Genomic DNA, 12,088 nt, shown 5'->3' with positions numbered 1-12,088 from the left:
TGATATAAATATATAAATCAATCAGTGACAACTATTCTTGGGTTAATATCAGCATATATAACTCTTAACACCTTCCAGATGTACGTACTAGATCAGCGTTCCCCAACCTTTCCAGGTTGGCAGCCCAGTGCGGGAGGAGGGAGGGAAGAGGAGATCGTTTTGTGTGAGGGGCAGAGGCACATGCAAGTGCACAGCTTCATTTGTGTGAGCAGCGGGCGCTTGTACCCTCTGCTTGCACGAGTAAGGCTGCAAGTGTGAATGGGGCTGCACGTAAGTGGGGCTGGGCATGTGTACACACTGGCCCACCACTCACACGGCCTGGTTGTGAATAAGCCGTGGCCCCGTAATGGGCCATGGCCCACAGGTTGGGGATCCCTGTACTAGATTGTACAGTTTGCAACATGTTCATACAGCCTCATCACTGTCTTGTTGGTGAAACTGGGAGTCATAAACACAACTGGAGAGCAAAGGTCAGGGAAGGCTGCCTTATATTAAATTTCTTCAAGATGTGGTAGAAACACACTTTAGAATTAAAGCCAACACTAAAGTGCTGTTAAAGCACACTGAGGCTTAGAGAAGAATCAAGACCTTTACCTTCAATTGGAGCTTACAGGCCTTCCATATAGCAGAGTTTTTATTCCATTTCCACCTCATAATCCCTCACGAACCAGTCCAAAGCCAACCCTCAATCAGCTCCCTTCTACTTGCCTTGAAACACTGAGAATACTCATTGAGAACAACTTTAAGCCAAGCCATTTATCAGACTACTCCTTTCTAGTCAAGAGGGCAACACGATTAGATAATAGCCACAAGGATTTACTAGTACCCTATTTAAATTCCAAAAAACAAGTGAAAAATCTATAGATTTGATTTATTTCACACGTGTGCCTTTGTGACACAGCATTCCCAGGATCATGTGACTGCAATTCAGGGACTTGGTGTCTGGCTTGCAATCACAATATCTCAGTGAGCACATGATTTCTGACATTCCCTGCTGGCTTCCCACAAGCAAAGTAAATGGGGAAGGCAGCAGGACTCTAAAAGTTATAGTCACATCATCTATGTGTGCCCAGGGCTCGGAAAAGAGGGATGAATGGTTTAACTTGGGAGATAGGATCAAGAATCCAAAGCAGAATAGTCAAAGATAATTAAACTGACTGGAAACAGATTTTAAAAAATTAAGACTGGTTTTACTGGTGAGGTTGTCCATATTCCTTTCCTAGCATACTTTGGCTCCAGCAGGGGCCAAAGACACCTTGCTTATTTTTAAGAGTTTTCAGGCATGTGTAGCAAGATTGAAGTTAATACAAAAGCAGAATATAGTACCTACAATTACAGTCTTGTAGGGGGAAAAAAACCCTCAATTTTTATTTTGGATAAAGTAGAAAACTAAGCCGGAAAAACATTGAATCAGAACTTGCAATGATTCAACAACATAGTAACAAGCAGGTCCAACGCTTATGTGGGCAAAGTGCAATGCTAATGAAAATATAAAGGCACTTTTTTCAGATAAATCAGTTAATCAATCAGTTAATCTTTATCCAGAAACTCACCTTTCTAGTTTATAGTCCTTTCTAAGACAGTATCATTAGATTTAACAACAACTGAAATAATTAGTGAATTTATTTACTAACTATTATAATAATTACAGTTTATAAACAGAATGAAAACATAGAAAAATATGATACAAATCAACTTCCATTCCAAATTTCGATTCTTTTCAGACCTACTACTAATAATAATAATAATAGAATTGGAAGGGACCTTGGAGATCTTCTAATCCAACCCCCGCTCAGGCAGGAAACCCTATATCATTTCGGACAAATGGCTGTCCAGTCTCTTCTTAAAAACTTCCAGTGTTGGAGCATTCACCGCTTCTGGAGGCAGGTTGTTCCGCTGATTAATTGTTCTAACTGTCAGGAAATTTCTCCTTAGTTCTAGATTGCTTCTCTCTTTGGCTAGTTTCCATCCATTGCTTCTTGTCCTGCCTTCAGGTGCTTTGGAGAATAGCTTGACTCCCTCTTCTTTGTGGCAGCCCCTGAGATATTGGAACACTGTTATCATGTCACCCCTCGTCCTTCTCTTCATTAAACTAGACATACCCAATTCCAGCAACCTTTCCTTATGTTTTAGCCTCCAGTCCCCTGATCATCTTTGTTGCTCTTCTCTGTACTCTTTCTAGAGTCTCAACTACATCAGCTCTAGTTTGATAGGTAACAATTAAATATAAATATTTTTTAAAAATTTCTACAAATAATAATCACATCAATATCATGCTTCTTTTCTATCTGGTCATCTTGGTTGCCTTGTCATAAATCCTGTTTACAATTCTTTTTTAAATTTGTTTTCCCTACAATGTTCAGAACATTCTTACTGGTTAAGATTTTCTCAAGGTTAATTACATTTAAGTATTTAAATCTATTTTCCTCTTACAAGCCATACCAACACTTTTACATTTTTCACGTCTTAAAAAGTAAAAAAAGACAAAAAAAAAGAAGAGAGGAAAAAAAGAGAAAAGAATAAGAAAATAATATACAACTTAAAATACATATCCCTCTTAAACTAATATACATTTATTTCCAAACTTTTTCTGTTTTTTTTATCCATAATTAAACATATGCTTAATCTTTAGATGTTCCATTTAATACATTCAATCATCTAATCTTTTAACTCTATTCAAAACATTTTTTTTAATTATCTGTTGGAATTTTCTTAAGTTCAATTACATTTAAATATCTAAAACATTTCCTTTATATTGACTATCCCAAACATTTTTATATTTCTCATATCAAAAAACAGTAAAAGAAAGAGAAAAGAAAGAATAATATATTACTTGGGGGGTTCATTCCTCTTAAACTAAATCTTTCTATTTCTTCAACTATATTCAAACAAGTGTTTAATTTTTAAATATTCCCTATGATACATCCCATCATCTAATTCCTCAATACTCACTTTAGCCCTCTTCTTTTGCGAAATCAATATATTCTGTTGAATCAAAAAGTCTTTCCATAATCCTGCAAATGTTGTTGTAGATATAAGAGGCAAATCAAGCAACATGTCTTTGTAAAAAGATTTTCCCTTTCATATTAAATTGAAGATTCTATCTTTTCTTTCTCTCTTAGTTTCTCTCATCATCCATGTCTCCCCATTTCTCGTGGTACTCCCGACAGCTCTGCAATCCATTTTGTCAAATCTTTTTTCTTATCCTCAGATTTATTTTGTGTTCTTAGAGTACAAGTTATATTTTCCATGTCCAATGTTTCTTGTAAGTTCTTCTCCACTTGAGTCAAGTCATACTTCCTTATATTATTAGGTTCCATCTTTAAATCTCTTTCCTCCAATTTATATTCAGTTATCTGCTTTATCTGCTCCCTCTTCATTATTATTCTATGAGAGTTTTTTTGCCATACAGTCAAATTGGAGATATGTTAATTTATACTTTCAAAATTATTTTTAATTTTTAATTTCCTTGAGGTTTAAGATCATTGTTTGAATTAGTTGCAACATCTTATACATCTCTCCTCCTGGAAAGTATTTGTTTTTTCTTGATACATTCTTTCTGTAGATCTCTGATTTTCCATATTAGCCAAAAATCAAGGTTTTCCTTTCTCTGCAAACAGCTTTAGAGTCACAGTTAAGTTAATATTTGTAATCCAGAAAGGTCAGATTTTTTTTTTAAAAAGTTTATAGTTCTCACTTTGTATGTAGCCCAAAGTGTTTTCTTTTTTTGTCACAGCTATTCTCTATTATTAGAACTTTCAAGGTCATAAGAACAGATTAACTTTTCTCAGGCTTTAGTCTTGTATTAGAGCAACTGTTGTTGTAATTTTCATCCACCACTAGATGTCAGCACCAGTTCATTTTTTTCCAGTTTTCAAAATAACGAGTTATCTTCTATTTTCATAGTTTAAAGTGAAAATCTTAAGAGATTTTAGACAAATAACAAACTTATCCAGATTTAGGTCTTATATTCATTTCATTTCAGTATATTTCTCCCCCATAAAATGTTTAATTTGCTGCTTCCATCTGCAGAAGGGTGGAGCAAATTCCCCCTCCTCACTTTCAGAGTTTTTTTTTCTTTTTGGGATTTTTTCCCCAGGAAATTAGTTAATATGTAGAAAATCGATGTTCTTACCCAGATCCAAGCATGTTGTTTACAATCAGCTTAAAATAGCTGATTGTAAAAACTTTGGGGCTTCGGTTGCTTGTAGCGTGGGCTAGACTCTGAAGTTAGGCTAGCCTTTCTCCTGTTGGTTTCTGGAAGGCTTTTCCCAGACCGATCGGGTCGAACGCCATCTCTCTGTGGTCCACGTGACTTCCTTCCTTCATTGCCACCTCTTCGGGGTGACTTCTAGCCCATTTAAGGTCCCCTAATAGGCAGAAAATCAGCTGTAGGGTGCGGAGCCCTGCGATCCCTTGGCTGCTACACTACTGCGCAAAACTGGAAGTCTCAGCAGACCATCTTAAAACACATCTCTAGGCACCTCATAACAACAATAAAACATCTAACTATAAAAACATAAAATTGTAAAAATGCATGCTTTCTCTTCCATTCAAAAAAATCCCGCTTTTTAGAAATGCAACTAACTCTTCATTCTAAGAATAGTATACAATGCTATATTATTTGCATTAACACTGTCCAAATGAAGTATATTAAGTAATGAAATTGAAGAAGCAGAAGCTTTAATTTACCAGGATTGGTTTACATTACAAAGAATACCAAACAACAACATAGTTCATAATAGCAGCTCTTTTTAAGTTTTTGTTTTGATTACTTGACTTTTTTTGTTCAAAGACCACTAACACTAGAAAGCTCCTCAACGTAACAGTTTTAATTGATTTTTTTAAAAGTACTGCTATCTTGCCTATTAATTGTTTTATCTCTGTGCAGATGTCTTTTTGTCTATGTACATGTATGTGTACTTGACGTTCCAGCATATTGTAGTGTAGCTAAAAACCAAAAAGCTTGATGGAATTAAATAAGATTTCTGAAACTGTTCTCCTGTGAACACTTTTGGTCAAATTTGGAACACAACAGCATTTAATTATTTATGTTGTTAAAAAAAACCTATGCTACTGTACATAAGTATGACTGTCATTTAATTTCCCACTGGTGCCTCATATGTATTGCCATTCTAGAACATTCAGAGAAAACTGGCACAAGCATCAGTAACCATTAGACTATTTCTCCCGCATAACAATATCCTGAAGCAATCTTTTCTCAAAGGCACGATAAAGAAACGTAATAGTGGCACGTTAATGGAAGGAAGGTGCATATTTTGCTACTGTGATACTTATTTTCAAAAAAAAGGAAAAGAAGAAAGAGTCATGCTTTATAATTGATTATACTCTATATACCAAATATTTTAGATTTGATATGAAAATATTTGATCTATATTTCTTGAGTTTCAAAATGTTGGGTGGCTCAGGCCCAGGTATTTTCTTTTGTCACTATAATAAAGATTTTAACTCCTCATTAAAATAATCACACTCAGAAGCCATTTTAAAAATGTTTTATGATTCTAGTTAACTAGAAGCCATGCAAGGTTTGGTGCTCTCCCCTCTCCTATTCAATATATACAGTACATGAAGCAGTTGGGTGAACTCCTTGGTTGACATAAGATGTCAGTTTTGTTTAATCATTCCCACCAGTAGTATGAATCCAATAAAAGAGATCAAGAAGCATAGGTAATTCTCAACTTACAGCCATTTGTTTAGTGACTGTTTTAAGTTACAATGACTCCGAAAAAATGACTTATTACCAGTTTCCATACTTATGACTGTTGTAACATCTCCACGGTCAAGTGATCAAAATTTGGACACTTATGATGATTGGAATATTCTGGAGTCATGTGATTGCCATTTGCAACCTTTCCAGCCAGCTTTTGACAAAGTCAATAGAGGAAGCCAGATTTTTTTAATGATTGTCTGATTCACTTAACAACCATGTCAAAAAAGGTCATAAAATCGTGCATTGCTTACTTAACAACTGTCTTGCTTAGCAATGGAAATTCTGGTTCTAACTGTAGCTACAAGTTGAGGACTACCTGTATATTTGCACACTGGTACTGCATACATACTATGTGGGATGCTACAGGGTTTGGTGCTCTCCCCTCTCCTATTCAACATATACATGAAGCGGTTGGGTGAACTCCTTGGTCGCCATGGGGTGAAATATATCAGTATGCTGATGATACCCAATTATACATCTCTGCCCCTGGTGAATTAAGCAATTCCATGAATGTTGGATTCCAGTGCCTGGAGGCTGTGAGGGTTTCGATGGGAAACAACAAGTTTTAGCTTAACATTGCAAAATTACCTAGAAGTTTAGGCTTCATTATAAGCTTTTTGGTTAAAAAAAAAAGCTTTATCAAGAAAATTGCATGGAGGTATTGATTTGATCTTGATTTGAGAGGTTCTTTTGATCAGATTCTCTGCTACTCTAATATTTGGAACCAACATCCGTTTGCACATGCAAAAGTCCATGTCATCCTTTTCCCCCTTTGCTCTGCCCTTATGTTCAGACAGTGACAACAACAAAGATACAGACCATCAGTCTTCACCAGTTTTATTTTTCCCAATCAGAAATGTGGTTTTAGCCCAAAGCTAAGTGAGTTGGCAGATAAGACAGCTCATTGAGGACATTTTGCCCAAGGATACAAAGCTAACTTTTTTGTGTACGAATTGATAGATCTTAACTGGAATTTCATGCTACAGAACTACAATAATTTTTGACCAGCTTTATGGTCCAGGGATAAGCTCCAATATGCCCTGGGCAATCACCATTTTATTAATGAAAAAGAGGACTAGCAAGCTGAAATATTACACCTTTTACATTATATTTATTTTCAAGGATACTACCCCCAAAGGCACTTTTAGAAAACAAAAACAGTAGGTGGCTATAGGATCATTGTTTTATTTGGAAGCATGCATAACCCCTTAGCAAAAATGTAGATAAGCTAAAGTGGTGGCGATTGGGTGGGATGGATAGGAAAGCTAGAAAGGGTAGAAGGAAGCAACCATATCAGACTATCTTCTGTAATTAGCAATGTCTATTACAGGAACTCTTTTGTGAATTAGGAAGCTTCTCCCTTCCCTTAATCACCATGTTATGAAAAAGCTCATGATATGCCCTTAGACTATAATGTATCCATTAGTCCAAACTAAATTGCATGCTCCTGTGCTAGCTATAGGTCAATCATACAGACTATTCTCTCAGATGAGGTAGTCATGAGCAACGTTTGAGACATTTTTATTTTTGCTGGCTTAAAAACATGTTATTAATGTATTTTACACTAGCAAACAGTGTACGATGAAATGCATATATTGTCCATTGGCAATGTTTTGGTGAAATTGCAATACATCTTTAGGAAGAAAGTGAAAGAAATGCAAAACACTGACCATAAATCCGTCCATCATTTAAAATAATCTGCAACAACTCATTTACAATAGAACAATATAGAGCAATCAGTATAGAGCAATAGTAACAATAATGCAATAACTCAAGTAGAATCAACATTAAGATACTTACAAAAAGCAGTAGGAGCAAAGGAGTTATAACAATGCCCTGAAAGAAATCAAGAAACATATTTGGTTATAAATAGATGTTACTATTTGCTACATCAAATGTCAATGCAGAAAACCTCATGGAAGCTCCTCCAAAGTATTTAGACATTTACTTATGAACTCACTATAATGTCGTTTTATGATAGAACAGGATCATTTGAGATAATACAGCACAGGTCCCCCAATGTTAATCCTGCAGGAATATTGAGACTACAACCCCAAGAACTTTTAACCAGTTATGACCTGTAATGTTGGATACCATACTTCCAGTATTTTTGAAGACATCAATTTTGGACAAGTTATTATACCAGTTTTTACCAAGTTTATATATAGATTTCTTTAACATCTTTGTGAGCAAGGACATTTCAGACTCATACACAGATTAAGGAATTGTGAATGAGCTATATTAACTGCAAGTTGGTTATGTCTTCAAGATTAATTTTTCAACTTCTAACATAGACATCTCTTTGCTTCTTAGATGTACTCCATAAATATGCAAGTTGTAGAACCTTCCATGCTTAATAAGCAGGCCCTAACCATAAAGGGGACAGGTGGCTTACTATCTTATTGTCTGAGCTATGGCCCTCTCCTGAGTAAAGTCTGCATCAACTGTGATGAATTAGGTGTCGTGTGATTTTGTAATGTAAACTGATATCCCCTAGGAAGTGAGCTGGTATCTCAGAACTCATTTCACTTGATTAGACTCTGTGTCTCCATGGTGGGAAGGCAAGTCTTTCATCTAATTTAGTCACACAGGACCACTTCAGCTCTCCGCATCCCTGAGGCAAAGGAAGGAAAAAGATTTGTTTTCTTCAGTGACAGCAAAGAGGTTTAAGGCTGATCACTGGGCATAAGACAAGTTTTTAAGCCTCAGGATTTTAGGACTGGGAGATAACATGCCAAACATCATCTTTACATCAGCAAATGTCAATTCTCTCTTTGCACACTCAGTACTTAATAATGAATTAACAAAAGCAGTTTATTACTCAATGAATATTAATTCAGTACCATAAGCAGCTCTTCCCTTCAAGGCTATTTTCCCTAAACAGTTATTAAATATAGTTTTCTAAATATAAATATGCTAATGTGTTATCACTTTAAAATATAATTAAAAATATTTTTTTTTATTTTAGAGAAATTCAGAAGTGATCCACATCCTTTGATTTAAGTTTAAATTCCACCTCTGACATAACTCTTTCTTGCTTTACTTTGGTTTTCTATTTTTAGTCCATCCATTTATAAAGAAAACTTATATACCTTTCCATTCAGAGGATTCTTGTTAGAAATATGAAATAAAATTTTATACAAAATATATAGACACAATGGGGTTTTGAGGCAGGATAAACTATACGCTTAAAACAAATAAATAAAAATAAATCTATTTTTTTTATACAACTCCAAGACTCTTGATTGTAGATCAAGCCAAAATATCTTAATGTAAGGATCTATAGAAACCTTAATTCCTCAGGAAGGAAGACTGAGGTTCCTTTCAATTTAAATTCTTATTTATGAATAGTTTAAAATACAATATTTTCCCCAATTTCCAAGAAGAAATGCACTTTCTAGTGTCCTGGCCAATGCATGGCGAGTAACTGACCAGCACTAGATTCTTATTATGTTGAATTTTATATAATTTAAAAATGATTAATTACAGTTATATAAGTCTGAAATCATTAAACTCCCATGTTCTTGCTTTTCTACACAACGTCTGTATGTAAGCATCCTTATTTGTTTGAATACTACTTTTTTATCTTTTGCTTTCTCCAAGCAATGGCAAAAAAAGTTTTCCTTCCTCCTCTGTTATCCTTACAATCACTAAGGTATTACATAAAGTGATAATGATTTTAATGCCTCTTCATTTCAATCTGCATTTCCAATCTCTAGATCATATTGACTCTTGTTTATAGTTTCCCTCATTATAACATCTTATAATGAACTGGAAACAACACTGTAATTACTCCCTTCCTTTGAAAGCAAAGTCTTTCTCAGAAGAGTAGAGTGGAACTCAAACTTGTGCTAATACACTTCCACTAGTGAATAGGGCTTCCTTTTCCACTGCCCAACTTCAAGTTCTTGAGAGCTACACAACAGTGTCCAATTTTTCACATTTTTTAAAAAAGAAAAATGAAATTTAACTGTAAGTTAAAACTACAATTAAAAAGTGTATGGGATAAAATATGAAAATTTTGGAAATATCATTTGTTGCACAAATTTTGTTGAAAGTGTAAAGATATGCACTGTTTGAGTAAAAACTAGTTTACTTTTTTGGGGGAGCCCATTTTTATTGTCTAACATCACTACGCACATTTTAGATCTTTTTTTAATAATCTTTTATCTACATGAAAAGACAGAGATGTAGAAGAGTGAATGTGCATATTTTGTTGGGAGTCAAACAATACCAGTAGAAAATAAAGGTTATTTGGAAATTCTCCACTTATACTTTAGTCCTGTACGTTTCCAGATTAGTAAACTGAAATACATTTCCCAGTAAATACAGAGGGATCTATGTTGCTTCTGCATTATAACTGCACAGTAGCAATCTTTTAAATACACAAGGAAATATAAAGGGATGATCTCATTTCCATCCCGTGGCACAAGGGAAAAAAAAAGGAAAAATAAATCCATTCTATAAACTTCAACTCGGCTGCTTTGGTGCAAGTGCTGTCAAACATGCAGCATACAGAAATGCTGTGGCACAGCATTTCTTGGCACAAATTGAACATCTGCCCTTGCAGAGGCAAGGTCATTGAACAGCAGAGCATTCACAAAGTTGGGGTGGTATGTTAAGCTCTCTGATGCAGCCCATAATGGAGTAGAAGTTGTGAAGTGATTGCCTTTTACCATTCAAAAAAAAAAAAAACCCTTTCAAGAAATCCATTTACACCTCTGATGTGAAAGACTGACGGAATATATTTCAATGATTTTAGTGGGAAAGAGGAAAAGGAAAAAAATTCACGGCCTGACCCAAAATACTCATGCAAAGAATGGCTCTGCATAGAAGCAGTCACATCGGAACCTGCAAATGCACTTTTCTTTACAACGAGGATCATTTAACATGTCATATTTTAGAAAACCAGTTAAGCATTTCTAAAAGGAAAACTTGTGTCGAGGGATAACTTTTTACTACATCTTCTCTAGAAGATCAAACCAACTTATTTCAGTTTCAAATGTTAACTTAGATACAGGAAAGAAAGATGGTTAGTTTTCAAACATATAATACATTACTAATTTGCCAAATTAGTCAGTAGTGAAAAACATAAATAATTTTAAAGCCACAAGCCACAACAATTAGTTATTTAGCAATGAATCATTCTAGCTTATTTTGTACTACTTCTTCCAAGATAATATACATATATACACACACATACACATGTAAACATAATCAAAAGACTACAAGTGACTTCAAAAAAAATTAAGAATTTAAAAAAATCTACTGTTATAAATGGAGATAAGGGATTAATATTAATGCTATTTTCACTATTTACAGTGAATTGTAAACATTTCACATACATGACATTTAGCCCACCAGAGTCACTTAGCAGTGAAATGGGTGGCATAAAAATTTAATAAATAAATTAATAATAGCGTGATCATCTATTGGATGTAGTCTTTCACTTCTGGTGGTAAAGAATAAGATGGTTAGCAATAACCTTCCACATTTGATGTTTACTATATATTTTGACGGTGTGCTAAGCCCATTTAAAGTCTTTCATATGCTTTTGTTTCCCAAAAGAAATCAGTGGGAAACTGGGATGCCAATATTCATGTATTCGCCACTGAATTTTAGTATTTTTAATCTGAGGAGTTCTGGGGAATTTGAAAGGGATTTTGGGATTTTGTGTACATTATCACTGCCAAATCAAGTTCTGGAAATGGTACTTTCCCCATACCTGGAAGGCACCATGTTGGGGAAGGCAGATCTTATATGTCTGATACTGTATTTGTATGACACCCAGAAACATTTGTGATGAGATCAGCATCTATATAAATTTAAATACATGCATACATACAAGTGCACACACATACACTTCTGCTTCAGAAGTTGCAATATCTGGCAGTTTCCTTCGGGGTGTGATTCAAGATTTATAGGGCATAAAGCTTGGTTACTTGAGGCACTGCCTGCCTCCCATAAAATCTGCCTGGCCAATTTGATCCTGTAGGATGCTCCAGATTCTTTCAATTAAACAATGTCATCTCTCAGAAACATGGAACACTCTATAGCAGTTATCTGCTTTCTGGAATGGTTCCCCACAAGATCCAGATTGCCCCCATTCTGCTATTGTTTAGAACAGCCCTATGATCAGGCTATTCACCGAGGCTTTCATCGAGGGAGAGGGAAATCCCTGACCGCATTGTCCTTCACATTTTTAAAAAAGTTTTTATGTTTTATTGCAATTTTTTGTTTGATTGTTATGTACTGCCTAGAGCAGGGGTGTCAAACTGCCAGCCCACGGGCCGGACGCGTCATCCGGAAGCCGTGCCCACCCCATTGCCGGCAATGGCAAAACCGTCCCGATACGTT

The 12,088-nt window shown here is 35.2% G+C and overlaps 1 protein-coding gene across 1 annotated transcript in view; it reads right to left on the bottom strand.

The window, feature by feature from the left end:
* The window catches only part of SLC10A7 (solute carrier family 10 member 7), a 116,164-nt gene that overhangs the window by 15,163 nt on the left and 88,913 nt on the right, over positions 1 to 12,088 (bottom strand). The window contains exon 6 of the mRNA XM_015818188.1: positions 7,532 to 7,567. Within this exon, the coding sequence (XP_015673674.1) occupies positions 7,532 to 7,567 (36 nt within the window). The remainder of the gene's footprint in view (positions 1 to 7,531; positions 7,568 to 12,088) is intronic.

This window comes from Protobothrops mucrosquamatus, unplaced genomic scaffold (genome assembly GCF_001527695.2).
Source record: "Protobothrops mucrosquamatus isolate PMUCROS unplaced genomic scaffold, P.Mucros_1.0 scaffold696, whole genome shotgun sequence".
NCBI classification, from domain to species: Eukaryota; Metazoa; Chordata; class Lepidosauria; order Squamata; family Viperidae; genus Protobothrops; species Protobothrops mucrosquamatus.
Note: the sequence above shows the minus strand (reverse complement) of the source record. Positions and strands in the feature narration are given on the sequence as shown.